Source organism: Crassostrea angulata, chromosome 10 (genome assembly GCF_025612915.1).
Source record: "Crassostrea angulata isolate pt1a10 chromosome 10, ASM2561291v2, whole genome shotgun sequence".
In the NCBI taxonomy this organism is placed as follows: domain Eukaryota; kingdom Metazoa; phylum Mollusca; class Bivalvia; order Ostreida; family Ostreidae; genus Magallana; species Magallana angulata.
This window is the reverse complement of record NC_069120.1, coordinates 50,823,231-50,841,957: the sequence shown is the minus strand read 5'-3', so window position 1 is coordinate 50,841,957 and position 18,727 is coordinate 50,823,231. Positions and strand designations below refer to the sequence as shown.

Here is an 18,727-nt window from a genome sequence, read left to right as displayed (position 1 = left end):
TTTTGTATGTACGATCTAGTATCTCGTATGTACGACATAGCATCTCATATGTACGACTAAGAATCTCGTATGTACGAAGTAATATTTCGTATGTACGATTTTCTATTACCATTGCAATAACCGGACTTTGCCTACGGAAATTTGGATAACCATTTTGTCAGGGATTTCAATATGGCAAATTTTCTGAATTGTTCCATTATTGCATCAAATTATCATTTTCGGTTTTTACAACATTTTTTCTGTTGTGGTATGGAAAGAACTGGTTGTTGAAAACAAATCTCTTAGAAACTAGTATCTGATTTAGAGGTCATCGGGTAAAGTCTCATCAGACTTTCCTAAAGACTTCCCTTTCAGATAAACTTAAGCAACTGACAATGAATCAAGAATGTTCAACCCTTAAACGATTCTACACAGGTATTCTCATTTTTTTTAAATTTATCTATTCGAAAATAAACAGGGTTATAGCAGCACCTTATTGATCGTGAAACAATGCATGGAGTTAGTGACTAGCGTTGATTTGATCACGTCTAGGCACGGAGATGGCTTCGTTGCAGAAAGAAGATTCAGGGTAGGTTATTACATATTTGAAGTTAGTATGTCTTCCTTTAATACAAACAGGCCTGAGACTGTCATCATGATGGATGCTTTTGTCACGGCAGCTATGTATACTTTGCCACGTTTTACATGTTTTATTTATTATTTCAAGTTCGCAGATATTGTTTTAACTAGATAGTTTTAACTTAAATTTTTTTAAGTGATGCATCAATTGGATATAATATAGGTAAAGTAAAATGAGGGAGCCAAAAATAGTTTATTGGCTACATTTCAAGCAAGGGTGTTTGGCATTTTCCACATATTAAATTGTAGATGAGTCCAATTCTTAAAATTATATAAACTATACAGCCATTTTTTACTTTGATTTGAACATATAAGATGTTTTTGTTATATTCTCTCAGATACTTACACAATTTGTGTAATTAAGAAAATATGTGAAATTAGGAAGTTTACATTCTATCGAAACCAATCATCAAATTCATGAAACTCCTGCAATATATCTATTTAGTGCATATTTCAAAATTTAAAAAAAAAAAAAACAATGCGTAAAATCTGACGGGGCTTTGTAAACAGAATAACTCAAAGAAGAGAAGATTACTAAACAAACGTTTAAACATCTTATCAGTGTAGATACAGGAATATGCATCCGTATTCACTATCAAGATTTTTATACAATACACCCACTTATGCACAGATATGTAGGCATAGCCACTTAAAAATACAGCTAGACTGAGCGTGGAGGTGAACATAAAAATCAAATAGTAATTAAATGTGGATAATATACTACTACAATATGTAGTTACGTTTTATCACTTAGTTTAATTTATTATTTCAAAAGAATTGGTTTCCTAACCGCCATTGTTTGGCTATATAGTATATACAAAGGCTCATATCATTTTATCACTTCTCAAAGTTCACATAAAGGCATTTTTTAGTTCGAGTAATTTTGTTTTTATGTGTAATATAAAATGAATTCTTCCTCAACTTTTTGGCGCACCATGTTCGAAATATAGCTAACCTATTGATGCCAATTGAATAAAATTTTTACTTAGTCATACATACGAGATGCCAAGTCATACGTACATGTATGGGATAGTGTCTCGTTATAACGAGATAGTTTCTCGTAATAACGACAAAATGGTTCGTTATCATGATGTGATATCTTGAACGTAGGACATAGTATCTTGTACATACGTCTCTTATGTAGGACTTATTGCATCTCGTATGTACGACATATTATTTCGTATGCACGACTTAGTATCTTGTACGTACAACTTATCATCTCGTATGTAAGACTTAGCAACTCGTATGAACGACGTAGCATCTCGTATTTACGACTTAGTATCTCGTATGTACGATTTAGTAGCTCGTATGTACCACCTATTAGCTCGTATATACGACTTAGTCGTATGTACGAATTAGTAGTTTGTATATATACGACTTAGCATATCGTATGTACGACTAAGTATCTCGTATGTACGACTTAATATTTACTATGTACCACAATGTCCGACCTAATTCTTATGACACTTAATACTTAGGTATGCCGAGGAGTGTGGAGACTTCACTGGACACTTGAAGGTAAGTCTTTTATCAAATAAATATCAGCCAATGTGCCTATTCGTAACAGCAGGAACCGGGGATGTTTGTCCTTATGAAGTTTTCTATCTTATCGTAAAATAGTCGAACAAGTTCCAATGTGTTTCCTTCTGTGCTGTTTCCTGAATATCGTTACAAACCAAAAGACTCAGATCTTTTTAAAATTATCAAATCATAAAACTTATTTACCAGGCGTAAAAATTTGAAATTTGAAAACAGTATTGTTCTGTTCTAAGGCAGAATCTGTAATATGTTAATTTTGGAAATATTTTTTCTTATGCTTCGAGAAAAAATTTAACAGGTTTTAGGAAACATATACATGTGTTCTCTTAAATAGACTAAGACGGTTTTGTATTGAAAAAAGTGATACGTATTTGGCATGTTACATTGCAATGCTCCATCTTCAATTTTCATGCGGTCTTTGCATCTCTTAGTAAAAAATGTATTGGTGCGATTTTCTATTCGCGCTTGTTAAGGAAATATTCATGTCATGGTATAATACACAAATAAAAAACATGTAAAAACTTTAAGTCGAAATTCAAAAAGTTTAATACAGACATATTAAATAATAATTAAATTATGCAATAAAAAAAGGTAAAAGTGAAAGGTAAACAGTCAACACAAAAATTTGGCTGATTAAATAAATAAATTCAGGAAGTAAAGTTCTGTAGTGATTTTTTCCCCACTCTTTATTTGCATTAAAAGTGAATAAAATGCAAGTTCTACGAAGCAGAAGCATGAAAAGTGTGCAATTTGTGAATTGAGTAATCCAAAAATAATTTCTAAGTAACACACCCACTTTGTAAACACACCGTACCTTTGCAGGTATTACCAGCATATTTATTTGAATTACAAAGGATGAAAGCGGTATAGCTTAACATAATTTGATGCAAACACAGTTTAGATAGTGCATAAAATTTGATTATGCGGAAAAAAATAAGGGAACTCCCAACAAAATACCTGTAAATCATAATGACAAAGTCAGTTCTGTTAAGCGACATGTGAATGTACTGAGGTTTGTTCTAACCCTCTAATCCTACTCGTGTATACATGCATTTACAGTCTATGTTTGCCGAACTCCAGAACACGTTGTTAAATGAGCTGAGAGCTACCAATGTGAAACTAGATGTTCTCACAGAGCGGGTGTCTCGAATCGAGATAAAGCTGTATGGGGAGGATGCTGGGAATGCGACACCAAGGGACAATAAGTTGCTGTTCACGGACAAGGGTCCGAATAACGTGTTACCATGGCGTATCAGACCAAAGATCAAACGCCACCCTGCGGTGTATCTGAGCGATACCAGTAGTAACAGTACTAGTGACGAGTCATTCACATGGAGTATAAAATTAGATGGTACATCAATTCTTCGAATATTTTTCTTCGTTAGTGCATTTCCCTGCATGCTAGATTTCATACGGTTTATCCAAGTTTAATTTTTTTTTTTTAATATATTCTCGTTTTAGATCTTCCAGATGCATGTGCCAGCCTTTACAAAGACGTTCTAATTCAAGAACATGAAACCATTTTGAAAGACATTGACCTGAGTGACACAGATATCTTGGACCGGCTGATATCTGAGGAGGCCATTACAGCTAGTGATGCTGAGGATATAAGGCGAGGAGGAGGGAGAAGGGAGAAGGCAAGAAGCCTTCTGCTGATGTTGGAACAGCGCGGACACGGTTCTTTTGTGAGCTTTATGGACGCGTTGGAACCAGACTACAGGCACATCCACACAACACTGAAACGATCGCTCAGTATAATGTATAAAGAAAAGAAACATGGACGCTTGAAGTGCATCGTCTGTAAAATTATTGAAAACGTTCCACCTCGTGAGGTCATCGACAAATGTTACACCCAGAAGGTCATTCCTACCAAGGTCATGCGGGACATAAACCAATGTGGTGACCCCAAAAAGGGATGGGAACAACTTAGGCCCCACATCAAGAATGAAGAAGCCATCAATGTGTTGGCAGATTCACTACTGCCTAAATTCAAAGGTTTGCGCGAGGAACTCGACAAATTCAGGAAATTGAAGAAATTTTCGTGTTTCTGCAAAAGCTTGTCTTATAAACGCAAGATTGAAGATTCCAGCAGGAAGGACCTGATTCCACAGTCCCCTGTAGAACACAGTGAGGCCCAGGATCTCTCCGACTTGGATAAGGGTGTAACAGAGAAACACTTGGATTTGAAATTGGCTTCGAAAAAGAATACGAGTGTGTTTTATCTCGAAGAGCCATCGTATAAATTTAATGAGACGGGATTCAGGGAGAAATTCCATCGACAGGCAATCAGGAAAAGGGACTACAAGGAAAAAATCATCGAAGAAACTTAGGATATGTACAGTTATTTGTTAAAGCAATGAAGAAAAATTATTTTTACATCTATTTGATTTTTATTGTAGATTGGCAATTCATAAATATTTGATCTCAATTCATTATCATTGATTTGTGCAAGTTTTAAGAGGTAGCAATGAACCTACGTCATGTATTACCCGCCTACCGGTAGATACTTGTTTAACTGAGCCCGTTTTAATTTACCCCTTTAGTTAGGAACAACCTATGGGTATAAATATCTTAATGATGTATATACTAAAAGGAAAAAGACAGGATGTTACCTGTTTTAATTTGTAAGGGTGAAATCTTGATCTGTATCGCATGCATATATGTTTTTGTGATGCTTGACTTAACATGAATATCATAATTAAATTGAATGCGCGTACTATTTCAAGGATCTGGTGATCATTTTAATTTCCTTGTCCGTCTGTGTCTCTTGGACACGATTTGAGATCAAAGATTTTATTTTTATTTTTTATGTATCAAATTGTTTATTGTGCATTTTAAATGATTGACTGAAATATTAAATGTTAAAGTCAAGTTACAAGCGAGATACACTGTACAGAGGTAAAAATTGATTGTTACATGTATGTAGACAAAGCTCGAGTCTTATAGTTTTTTTTTTTTTTTACAAAAAATGTAATGTAGAGAACTACCGTTTCTTGGACAAAATGACGGTAAAAAACAATATAAATTAATTCAATATCTTCTTTAAAACTATAATCAACAAAGGAAAGTTACATTTGATTGAAATTTATACCAATACAACGAATATGTAAAAAATGACAATATTCGAGCTTTGTTTACAAAACAAAAAATTATAAACTCTGTATCCTGCTTATAACTTGATATTTGAGTTTCAAATTTTGACATAGCATTATAAACTTCTATATTTATCAGTATAAACATTGAAAATGGAAAAATAAACTTAGACTTTTATAATTCAAATCGTGTCCAAGTCCCTTTAAATTGAAAACTTTCACCCCTGCGAATGTTATTGTCATTCAAATTTTAAACCACGTGGTTTTATTTGACCCTTTCAGTTTCGCAGTAAAAATCGTGCCTCGTGTTTATAGTCTATTTTAGAGAATCTAGGCACTTGTAGTCAAATATGAATTCTAGAGGTTTATTGATTTTAAACTTAATCTTCATTAATTGGTGGATAAAATGTGTTCTAGAAATATATGTGACAATACAAAAAATAGTTTTTTTTCTGCTGTTGCGACAATTAACATGCGTAGTAGAGATCCCCCCTAAGAATTAATTTTCGATCCGCGCCTGACCTAGTAAAAACATCAATAGTGAAACAGACTGTACTATTTCATGCAGAATGTTCCTTGAAAATGGCTCGATACACTAAGTTTTAATGCAAAACATTCACCATTATTTTTTTTTAAAACATGGTATTGCACACCACAAGCACCAAACATGGCTTTGATTTTATTAAGCAACCCAATGTTTATATTATCAACTACTATACACGTGGTTGAACACGAACGATAAATCTTAAAAGATGTTGATGTTTTAACACAAATCAAAGTAGAATATGATATGAAAATCGACCAGTACTTACGTATTTTGAGAATATTATCCGAACACTTATAGTTCCGCTCAAAATTTCACAGGAACTGAACAAATCTCGGTGAAGTCTCGTGAACTTTCATTCGAGCACCTCTGGATTTATTACATACTTAGCAACGATAAAGAAAACATTCCGAACACATTCGCAGGGGTGACTTTGATCGTCGAACTTAGATAGAAATGACCACCATCTTTATCATTCAACAGTAACTAACGGACAACAACAGTGGTGAGCTGAAATGTATATGTAGGTAACCTTGGAAGTAATCAATTTGTATTGGTAACATTGAAGATGACCTTTTAGTAAATAAAATAAACTTTGACATTTTTACCTGAATATTGATTATGTTATTTTCTTACTTTGGCAAGCTACATGTATGAATATTGCAGACTACCGTTAAGCAAACGGTCCTTAAGAATTTTTCTAATAATTTGGACTTTCGGTTACCGATATATCTAGTGACGGATAAATTTTGACCCTTTGAAATGTTCAAGTACATATTTTTATCATGATCAACCTGCATTATTGTTATAAGAATAAGTATTAGTATAGGACTCTTAAAGATAGTGTCCTTTCTGATATTAAAAATAGCCATGTTGTATAGTTTATTTGTTAAAATAAATTACATCAGAAAGGACAATACCACTGGCGAGTCTGATTTTGACCTCAGCACAACTTTTCGACTAACATTATCTAAGCAATATGACCTCTTCTTCGAATTCTTCAAAGAGGAAGGTGTGACCGCTGGTATAAACACAAATAAAAAGAAATCAAAGAGATCCACACAATGCTTGTCATGGTATCAATTTACGTACATTACTCCCGTTTTATACCCACTTAGATGATGAAGAGTTGTATCCTTTTGTATGTCGATCAGCTGGATTGGTATAGGCCATGCTTTTTTTTGCTAAACTACAATATAGTTTCTTGAGAAATTTTCGTGTCTGCTGTCAACCTTCATTCAAGGATTTTTAGTTCAGAGATCACTAAAGGATCATTGTATCCCGAGAACATGTAGTTTGATGACATTAAATTTTGAATACTAAAAGAATAAAGCACGAGATGGAAGCATAACCATTTTTATTCTAAGGACCAAAGGTCATGGAACATAATATTGTAAATGTAACTACATGTATACATAAAAATTACATTTGCTTGACACAAATGAACCGCTCATTTGATCCCCTTCGTGAATTGCAACAAGACATCCAAAAAGTCCCTTCTTTAACAGTTGCTGTTTCATGATATCTCGTGGTGTTTTTTTTTTCATTATTGTCCCCCTTTTCAATATGTTCTTTGGTTTTCCAGGTTTTCTATTTCACAGTTGGTGTCCGTTTCATAGCTCATATTAAAAAGTAATCTTTGTAATACAGTAGCAATTGCCCAAGAAATCGCGAACGCCCATTCTTACGATCCATATCAATGACCGTTCTTTCTGCTACCGCCTTCTAACGTATCCGAACTTATTATATCTATAACTCATTCTTCTTTTCACCTAATAGTTTTCTAATCTTGACTCATATATTGTGCAACTTATGTGAAATATATTACATTGTATTCAATTTGAATCTGTTGTGGAAGCATTTAATTCACAAACATCAACACTACGAATGCTTTGAAATCAAAGAGCGGCAAATCGACAATGCACCTGTCACACTGTGTAAAATTTAGGCCTACATCGCAACAACACTCCGCTGTAAAATAAACTAGAACTTAAATGCACATATTTATAACGATATCTTGCATGGCAAAATAAAGCCAAAACCAACTTTGATAGAAATCTGTTTCAATGCTGAGCCTAGTATTCTCAATTAAGAAACAATTTTTTTTAGCAATTTGTATAATATAACTTAAAATATAATGCTAATAACTTGGACAAAAAAAGATACATTTAACATTCATATCTTAATAGTGTTATACATACAATTTCAAAAACTACTGTAAAATTCATACATTTTTGAACACAGATGTCAAATATTGTAAGGAAATATTGAACATATATGCATGCGGATAGATAGAGATAGAGAGAGAGAGAGAGATAGATAGATAGATAGATAGATAGATATTCATTTGAATATTGAAGCTTGAACTCACGACCTCTGGAACCCACTCTCCTTGCAGTAAGCCGCCACCGCGCTAACCACTCGACCATATAGGCAAGACGAAAGTCTTGCTTTCGATGACGAACGGAACCTAGAACACCCCTGCAAATGTGTTCGGAATGTTTTCTTTATCGTTGCTAAGTAAGTAATAAATCCAGAGGTGCTCGAATGAAAGTTCACGAGACTTCACCAATATTTGTTCACTTCCTGTGAAATTTCGAGCGGAAGTATAAGTGTTCGGATAATATTCTCAAAATACGTAAGTACTGGTCGTTTTTCATATCATATCCTACTGTGATTTATGTTAAAACGGGAAAAGCTTTCAAGATGTATGTCTTATTTTACCATCTAGCAGTTATTTATATTTAACGATAATATTCAGAACAGAGTTATCGTTCGTGTTCAAACACGTGTAGAGTGGTTGAAAATATAACCATTGGGTTGCTTAATAAAATCATAGCCATGTTTGATGCTTGAGGTGTTCAATACCATGTTTTAAAAAAAAATAATGGGTGTCTGTTTTGCATTAAAACTTAGTATATCGAGCCATTTTCAAGGAACATTCTGCATATAATGGTATAGTCTGTTTCACTATTGATGTTATTACTAGGTCAGGCGCGGATCGAAAATTAATCCTCAGGAGGGATCTCTTTTAAGCATGTTAGTTGTTGCAACAGCAGACAAAAAAACTAATTTTTGTATAGTCACATTTATTTCTAGAACACATTTTATTCACCAATTAATGAAGATAAAGTTTAAAATCAATAAACCTCTAGATTTTATATTTGTCTACTATATTAAGAACCTAGATACATGTACTGTGGAATAGACTTTATACACGAGGTACGATTTTTACTGCGAAACTGAAAGGGTCAAATAAAACCACGTGGTCTAAAATTTGAATGACAATAACATTCGCAGGGGTGTAGAAGAGTGGATTTCAGAGGTCGTGAATCACACACACAACGAGTTTTGTTATCATATTTTCGTGACTTTTGTCGATCTTCAGATTTTCCGTTTAAAGATAATTTTGAGACCTGCATGCATTGATTACATCGATTATCAATGCAATAAAAATAGAATGAACAACGGATAAATTATAACCAAACTACATGTATTCTTTTTAGATATACGACGCAACAACTTTCAACTATATCTTTATGTGGCTTTGTGAGAAAAAAAATCTAATACTATAGTTGTTTTTCTTAGGCATGCTCGGATCTAACTTATTAAATTTACAAATTAGTGTTAAGTTACCAAGGAAAGGCCTTCCCCCCCTCCCCCACCCCCGGGGATAAACTTCTGCGCACGCTTAAGCTGGTACATACAATATGGCTTGAATTATCAGTCACTAACTTTGAAATTATGTCTCTTAATACGTGTGCACACTTATCACAGGTCTTGTGTGACTTACAAATCAGATTTTCGAAAACATCACTGCCTTGACTTACAAATCAGGCTTACAAATGCAGCGTAGTTATGACTTACAATTTTTAAATCAGACGTTAGGATGCAGCACTGTCATGACTTACAAATGCAGCAGTGTCATGACTTACAAATCAGACACTGCCACAACTCAGTTCACCCCTAGTACTTCTCAAAACACGTGGTTATCAATAAACTTGTATTTCCAAAATACACTTCCCACTACCATTTCAAATTTCTTGTCATCAACTAATTTTACAAGAGTGATGAAGATAGCGTCTTCTTTTTATTGAACTGTTTTCCATTTTGTAAATGTTTATTGTACACCTGTTTCTTATGAAAATTAGAATCCTGCATAGCTCACCTTATGATGTTCTGTACCTGATAGCTGTAATGCTCAAAAACATATGTATACTTATCAGGTACATTAAACAAATCTTACTGTAACCATAGTCATGTGTGCCTGCCTTGATATTTCTCACCTAATGTATATTCTAGTATATGAATGAAACATATGGACCTTATAAGAATCTTGTAAAACTGACACCTTTAGAATATGCACACAATAAGCTTGGTTAGATTCATACAAAAAGTGATTAAAAAGAGGAAATATGCAGATCCGTCAGGACGGGTTTAATTTTCTTTGTTTCTGTTGTCTATACAGTAATATTGCATTCTCTCTTTCTCTGTCCATTCTACTTTGCTGTGCCATTGACATATGTTTACGCTTGACTGACTGTCCAATTTCACGCTTCGATGAAGATCCTACACTGGCTGGGGTGATGGAGGCATTGTCGGCGATGATCTCCTTCAGAAGCAGAGATTTCTTGCCAGGCTGCAACAGAAAGATACGGTTAGGAATCCAGCAAACATTATAATTACACAACTTGGGTTCCTTTTGGAAGGTTACAAATTTAAAACTGTTTCAAAATACATTATGCAGGGATGTAAATGAAAGAAGAAGAAAAAGGAGAAAATCATTCAATCATTGGTCTGTATTAATTTCTGAAGAAAACATTTCGATTTCCAAATCCACTGAAATCAGCGGATCTGCTGAAAAATCACATTCCTGATACATTTGTATTGATTCATATACAACATTTATAAAATTACGATTTAATTTATAAAATCATACGGTTAACAATTTCACAAAAGTCATTTATCATTTTAAAAGTATATTGTAATTCTTGCATTCATACAAGTCTTGATCCAAATTAAAGCACCCCCTTAAAAAAAATTAAGAACTTTCTTCCCCAAGTATTACCTGTAAAATACAAAACATTAAAACAACACCAAGAATTAACCTACTCTGGGTACCGAATCCTCCTTGACAGCTTTCCTGGGTAGAGCTGTGAGGGACGGAGGCTCATAAACCACCTCTCCAAACTTCACCTTATCTATCATGTGGTAAAAACAAGCGTTTACAAATGCAATAAAACAGAAAAAGGTCCCAACCCTCCCAAGACATCACTTATCAAATACCATTACTATAAAAGAGAAAAGTTTCTCACTCTTTCAAGACATCTTTCTAACTTTTAAAATTAAAAAGAGCTAATAAGTTTAACATTTGATCAAGTAAATGAAAACTTCAATAAAAAATATTCAATATGATTTTACTTTTCAAATTATGAGAAAATAACTGAAGAGAATACAAGAGAATACAATTAAGGTCCCAGTCTTGGAAGAGAATTTAAACCATCTAAAGTAATCACCTTAATATTAATTAATTTCATAATTTTACACCATTTGATAAAGCTTAATTCTTTTTAACAAGAAGTATGTGTTCTATTATCAAATTAAAATCAATGTACCTTCATAATCCTTAAATTCATCCACATCTCTGCCCTTCTTTTCTGATTTTTTATGCTTTTTCAGAAGTAATCTCCTTAAAAAAATTCAAACTTCATTTTAAAACAAAGAATATCTTGTATAGATTAGATTTACTGATTATATAAGGTATTTCAAATAAAATTTTAAAAAAATGCCTTTTTCCCTTTATGTACTTCTTTATGTAAGTAATAAACTTCCTTAACATGCTCTTAGAAAATCTTTTTATACTTCATGTTGTACACAAATATTTTTCACGTGTACCAGTAGTTCAATTGCTTAATATTTTTAAAGCTGCTTGATCCAATTTTTTGTCTCCTTTCAAAGTTAGAAATATTTAAAGTAAATAAAATAATTTCTTTTTGGGCAAACGAAAAAACAAACCAAAAATGCATCACGGGAATGTTTAGAAAAGGGAACCATTTGGTTTTGTTCCCCGGATGATTGGGTTTATTCAACCCCATACTATGCATCGACTGTAAACAAAGCAAACTTCAGAAATGTTGCCGTACAAAATATACACATTTTTTTAAAAAGTTACCTGAACATAATGAATAATATTTATAGCGAAGTCGTAATACAACCATACCGGTCTCTATGTCATGAGCAGAATTTAACGTGAGGCGAAATAATGCGATTCCCTTTTTTGTCATTTGTTTTGTTTTTGTACACAATTTTTTCAGTGATACTTGGCTTAGTTGATTGGGGAAAATTACTGCAAAGTCTATTATTATACGCATACTTAGCATTACCATCATTTAAAAGCGTACCCAAATTTTGATATAAAATCGGACCAAGCAGCTTTTAGTTGTAAATATATTCAATGAAAACACTCCAAAAACAGCTATATATGTAAAGTACAATTACTCTTTTTGTTTTTCGTTCATCTTTTTCTTATGTTTTTTAATTTCTCCTGCTTCCATTGCATCTAAATCCATCTGAAAGAACATAATATTTCAATTATAACAAGTAATATAACAAATTCTGAAGTACACAAATTAATTCTTATTCCCTTTTCTTTAATGGCTTATTTATGATATCTGTGTAATAATATCATGACTACAAATTTTCTGTTTATACTGGTTTTATTTGTACAATACTGCTATTCTCGTGAGATTCCATATGTATTTAAGCATTCTGCACAGCTATTATTTTTTCTTACTCTTTTACACTCACTGATCTATCATTAGATAAAATAAATTTTGTTAATGATAAGGGGTGTAAACAGTTTTACAAGATGGATCTGGTTAAAATTGGTGAAAACAAGTCAGAGAAACAAGTGAACTGCATGAGGTGACTAGATTTTGTGTCAGATCTCAGGTGTGAACTGGCTCTTCAATCTACATGTATATATGCAACATACTGATCAGCACTTTGTTAGATCAATGACTTAAGAAAGATACATAAACTTTATTTGTTTCAATAGGAATTAAATGGTTTTGATGACTGCTGATAAAATTTACCAAATCCTCTCAACACATGTATATTTTCTGCAATGCCTGCAACTGGTGGTTAAAAACTAACAAATAAAGCATTTTATTGTTTAAATAGCCTATACATGTACTTCATTGTGTTCTTTCTTACTTTTATACATGTATTGAATGAATTAGAATGAGCTTAGTGAAGCAATGGGACAATGGGTAGGGGTGTGTTCACATTGAAACTCTGCACAAATAAAGCTGAGAACCTTAAATTTCTGGGACAGTTGATGTCGATGGAGAACTTTTCTTGTCTCTACTTCAACTCTCTTCATGAAATCCTTGCTCTTCTCTCGTTTCCCTTGAATGAATTTTGGGGATGCTGCCATAGGTCTTGTCATTCCCCGTTCCATGTAAACAGGCTTCTTTCCTGAAAAAATTATTACAATGTTGATCTTAAATTCTAAGAAAACATTGAATACACTCATCAACTGTGGTATTGCTCTCTTACAAGGCAAATTGATAAACTTTGAAGTTAAGTAGGTAGATATTTAAATTCAATGAGGTAAATGAAACAATTGATGATATGTCATATTTCACCTAACTATGTCACTTTGTCCTGCAAAAAAGCAGTACCGCAGTTACCATGAAAGCTGGCCCGGGGTCTATCAGGGATGAATGGAATTATTTTTAATAGAAAAAAATGTATTACTTTTTTTTGTTCAGTTATGTCAGTAATAATGTAATTAAAGAAATGGTATTAGGCCCATATTTTTTAGTTCAAGTTTGACCTTGTCAGTATCAAGGTCAAACTTTAATGACACTGCATTACATCATAATTATTCAGTTTGATAAGGAGATGTGATATAATATACAAGTTATAAAGAAATGTGGTTCCTGCATGCAAACATATATGGCAAGAATACAGTACAGTTTCTCAGTGTGGCAATTCTGTAACCCAGTTACAAACGAAACCAGACTAATATAATAATTACCCTTCCTAATTTAAACTTCAACCATGCTTATAATTAGACATATCTACATGTAAAATGACACAAACCTTTTTTTCTTGTATGCTCGTTCTGAAATTGTTTGGGCGTTTTCTTCTTATATTTCATAATATTCTGTACTTTCTTTGGCATATCCTGCTCATCATTTTTCGGTGCCAAGTTGGCAGGTCTTTTCCTAGAATAAAATTATACAATACATGTAAATAACTGCATGTCGAGAAAATTCGCATTTTATTTATCTATGAACGATGTCTTCTTATCAAGAGTATTTTTACTCACTTTTTAGATCCTCTAGGTTCATTGGAGTATTCAGCGTCAACATTCTTAAGTTTTTTATTTTTTCTGCTTTTCTGTAATTTGCCAAGCTTCCCCATTTCTGGAAGTGAGTAAAATAAAAACGGTACCCAAATGAAAATACCACGCTGCAATGTTTACATGGAACACTACAAATATTGATGACGTACTTCACAGTTCCGGTTTCAAACCAGGCGACTTCAAACATCTTCGTACAGATTTTAACTTAAAACTATGGTATGGCTGTTCTGTTAAAACATTTCTATTGAGTTTTCTTTATTTTAACAATTGATATCAGATTTTAAGCCAATTTATCTCAATAGATATAGGTAATCGCGTTGTAATTGTGTTTGTACAGTTTGACCTCTTAGCATGCTTACGCACTCTATCAATGATTTAGTTTGCCTGACACATTCCGCCCTCTTGACATGCTTATATTAAACGATTTTTGCCCATAGAGATGATTACCATCCTAAGTTCTCTCCCCTGACAAGAGCACAGGAGCTTGAGTAGAAAAAAAGACCGACCCCTTTGAAAAAGTAAGTACATTGTACCTCGGAGGTTCAATTTTTTTCTTCACAAGCATTTGTGACATACGTGAACCTGTCAATCAGTTCCAGGAGTTTGGCACGGTATCAACTATCAAATGAAGCAGGTTTTGGGAAATGATGACGAACCACACCAGGATTTAAACTCTGGTCACTTTTTCTTTCGCCTTTGATTGACCAGACCATCTGACCATTTGTTATGTATAGTCTGTCCCAAGATATTTATGCTGCACATTTGGACGATTTTTAATAAAAATACACTTACCTGTGAAAGAAGTGCAATTGAAATAGTTGAAAGGGATATTTTCCAAGATAATTTCATTGACACATTATCATCTTTCACTCGGAAAAATTCACAGTAACGAAAACAGATTCCTTACGGAGATTTATAATGGGGAATGTTTACATCTTTTCTCCATTCGGAATACACTCGGAATACATCGCGCAATATTTCAACGTTATCCTCCGGGCTTGCTGCAATTCAAAATCTCCGTAGACATCACATTTTTTAGCATTGTATTGAAAGCTGATAAGCTAACAAGGGCGTTTTGACTGAGAAATCTTGGAAATTTTTCATACTTTTGAATGAACATCGTTTGAATCCTGGGGTATTTATAAATATCAAACAATTAAGCCAAACGTGAATCCAAAATATCTTGGGACAGAGTATAACGGGATGGGAGAAATAATGATGGACCAGACCAGGTTTCGAACCCGGGCCCCCAGAATCTCTAGTCAGGTGCTCTACCAACTGAGCTATCTGGCGCCGGTATTCGAACCGGTCTGACCGTCACAGTTATATTGTAAAGGAATTAAGATTGCTTATATATTAGTTAAATAAGTATTTTTTTTCCTTTCACTCTTGAACATGCATTGCTCCATAAAATAATTTCTGTAAGGGTGGGGGGGGGATGTAAGGAACCCCCAAACATCTGTGCAAACATCAAACTAGATCTGTGCATGTTGTTCATTAATAGAGTTAATTTATTCCAACTGTTTTGCAAAAGTATATGTACAATTTATATTTTTCAGAAATGAGATTTCAAATTGGTTTTACCAACTTCATATTGAAGCATCTCGAGTATCAGTTTTCTTCAACCTGCACATCTCAATATGTTTGGCAAAAGATATGGATCAATGAACATATTAGAGGGAAAAGCACTGGGAGACCGACCACTGAAAAAATAATCACACAACCTCTAATTGACCTTGATGAAAAAGATAAAAATTTAGACCTAGATATTTCTAATACAATTGATAGTACTTGCAGAAGTAACCTCAATAAGACTGATGCTGTTTCAAATGATGACCCTGGACTTAGCACTTACATCCATGAAGATAATGGAGAATCCCAATCTGGTTGTTCAAAAGACGTCATTCCAGGTAAAGGTATGCCGCCAGAGCCGCCGGTCGATTGCTGCATGAGTGGATGTGCAAACTGTGTATGGATCATGTATGCAAACGAACTGAAAAAGTATTATGAAAAAGACGGTAATGAACGTGCCAAAAGAGAAATAGATAAGATCGATAACCCATCTCTCAAAATGTTCCTCAAACTTGAACTTGGTCTTTTATAGCACTAACTGTTTTATTTAGCCATGGATATTTACAAATTAATTTATGTTCAGTTTTGTTACAGTTTTATAACATTACAAAAAAAACCCCAAAACAAACTTGATATGCATGTACATGTAGTTTGAATGTGTTTTAAATAGTTTGGATTATAAAGAGACTTTGTATTGGTTTACCTCATATGCTGTGATAACATTGTGTTCCATGAATGCTTAGTTTCATTTCATTTTTATTTTTTTCATTTTTGTCTTAAAATGTGTTTTAAATATAGTAATTTATCTCATTTTTCTCATTATCATTAAAAAAAATATAACTTATACATGCCCCAGGAATGTCCTTTACCTCATTCAGAAACATGTATTGTGTTGATATTCCTTAATCAAATGAAACACTGTGGAATCTTTTGATATTGTTGGATTGATCGATTGTTAATTTTTACAATTTCATGGGGAGGTTATTTTATAGATTTCATAGAAAAAAAAATGAGCATAAACCGTGTTAACATTTTATTTTTTGACTTAAATTCATAAGTAAGGGATATACCCATAAAATCCAAGAAAATAAACCCCCTACAAACTATAATGGTTCCACAGAACTGTTTGAATTGTTTAAAAGAGGGAAATATGTTGATGTACTTAAGTAATTTATAGCATTTTAATCATTTATTCTAATTTTAAGTATGTCCTCTTTATGGTTAATGTATCGTATCTCATTTAAGGTATTAAGGAATGTTATGTTTTATTGATATTACATACAATTTACTGTGATTTTCTGTCATGACATGGATGCATAACATGTTAAATGTGTAAAGACAATTGTTCTAGTCCACATGTTGTATTGTTCATATTTTTAAAGAAAATGATTCATTGAATTTTCATAGTTTTTGTGTTCGTGGTTTTTTTTTCAAAACATGAAAATGATTCAGCGTTGTTACTGGCTATTTGAACAGAATCATGAAATTATGAATAAGGGCGAAATAAAAAAGAAAAAGAAAAGAAAAAACCTTTTTAAAAGACATTGAGGGTTACTGCTTGGTGAAACAAAATAGGTTATAGGTCATTTTGGTCATTGTTCAATTGAATAATTGAATGATATTGATTAAACTTGAATTCAACCAATCTTTATAACTAGTATTCACAAAAAAAAAAATGTACCATGAGTCAAATGATACATGAATTACAGAAACATGTGTAATATTATCAAACATCGAACGTGCCCAAGATTGTCTATAATTTAAATTCAGAAAAAAACCCATAAAATTGTTGCACATCGTGACATTCACAAGCTGACAACACAATATTGGAATATCTCCGTTAATCTATGTTTGGTGGTGCATTTTCTTTCAAAATTAGTATGTCTTACATGTATGATATTTCGCATTCCATTGGAATACAGCTGAGTCTGTTAAAGGGTCGTGGATTCAAACTGGACATTTTAATTTACTTTCTCAATAGTTTTATAAATGTAATATAAGTTCTAAATCAGAGGCAAGACATGTACTTTTATCAAATAAATACATAAACATATTTCATTCTCCCTTTAGTTTATTCACAGATATTTGATTGGTAAATTTTATCATAGAATATTTAAGTAATAATATTATAATCCGAGAAGCATGCGTTTCATCTTTTTTTTTCATTTTGGAAAAGACAGTTTGCAGTGCTGTGATTGTTCCTTAGCATATGGTTGAATGTAGTGTTTCTAAAGAACAATTGTTTCAGTACGAAATGATAAGGGAATTACGGACGTAAGCAAAGAAAGCCGAGACATTTTTACTATATAACTTTCCGAATTTGTTTCCCTTGATTGTAAGTTGATCATTTCGAGAGAAGCACTTACTAATTAACGGCTTGATTTCAAAAAGACGTGTCTTCATACATGTATATATAGGAATCGTATACGATTATATTTACAAAGAGAGAATTGATCAAAACGATAACAGCATGCGCAACCCCCCCCCCCCCCCCAAAAAAAAAAAACACCCCTCCCCACAAAAAAAAAAACAAAACAATAAGCCCATATCTTAATTCATTAAACTCAACACTCAGCATTGCTTAGAACAACCTGCAATGAATGATGATTTGAAAAGCAACAATTTTTACTCCCGAATATTTATAACCGTCTCAAAATACATCCGTATATCTGATAATGATGTTATGCTAATTACCGTTTTAAATAGTAATACACATACAAGTCTTTTTCCTAATTTAAAAGCCGTGCTTATTTTTTTTCTCACAGAGTCTGCTACCGCATTTGTTAAGACAAGATTGTTCCTAAGCACAAAGCCTTGGTTTAAAATGCTCCTTTGTTACTATCTGCCGATCTGTCCGCTCCGCATCCAAAACAATCATTAATTTAAACTTCAGTCAAATTCAAATGCAGATGGCCCCCAGTGGGTGATTTTAAAAATAAAGTTTGAAGATATTTTTTTTACTTAACATTTGCCAAGCTTTTAGTTCCT

The 18,727-nt window shown here is 33.0% G+C and overlaps 2 protein-coding genes across 3 annotated transcripts; one reads left to right on the top strand and one right to left on the bottom strand.

The window, feature by feature from the left end:
• Positions 1–449: 449 nt before the first annotated feature.
• LOC128166199 (uncharacterized) lies at positions 450–6,406 on the top strand. 2 transcript variants are annotated; one of them, XR_008241137.1, is made up of 5 exons: positions 450–568; positions 2,097–2,136; positions 3,217–3,508; positions 3,619–4,870; positions 5,056–6,406. XR_008241137.1 is itself a non-coding variant. In XM_052831203.1 (4 exons), the coding sequence occupies exons 1-4, from the start codon at positions 540–542 to the stop codon at positions 4,485–4,487; spliced, it is 1,230 nt and encodes a 409-aa protein (XP_052687163.1). In that variant the 5' UTR covers positions 450–539; the 3' UTR covers positions 4,488–6,406. The 2 variants fall into 2 exon arrangements, 1 of the variants encoding a protein (XP_052687163.1); XM_052831203.1 differs by having other exon boundaries at positions 3,619–6,406.
• Positions 6,407–10,207: 3,801 nt separating this feature from the next.
• Positions 10,208–14,309, bottom strand: LOC128166200 (coiled-coil domain-containing protein 137-like). Its single transcript, XM_052831204.1, has 7 exons — positions 14,132–14,309; positions 13,903–14,027; positions 13,112–13,272; positions 12,292–12,362; positions 11,409–11,482; positions 10,906–10,994; positions 10,208–10,432 (listed from the first exon to the last, which is right to left on the bottom strand). The coding sequence occupies exons 1-7, from the start codon at positions 14,224–14,226 to the stop codon at positions 10,220–10,222; spliced, it is 828 nt and encodes a 275-aa protein (XP_052687164.1). The 5' UTR covers positions 14,227–14,309; the 3' UTR covers positions 10,208–10,219.
• Positions 14,310–18,727: the final 4,418 nt, after the last annotated feature.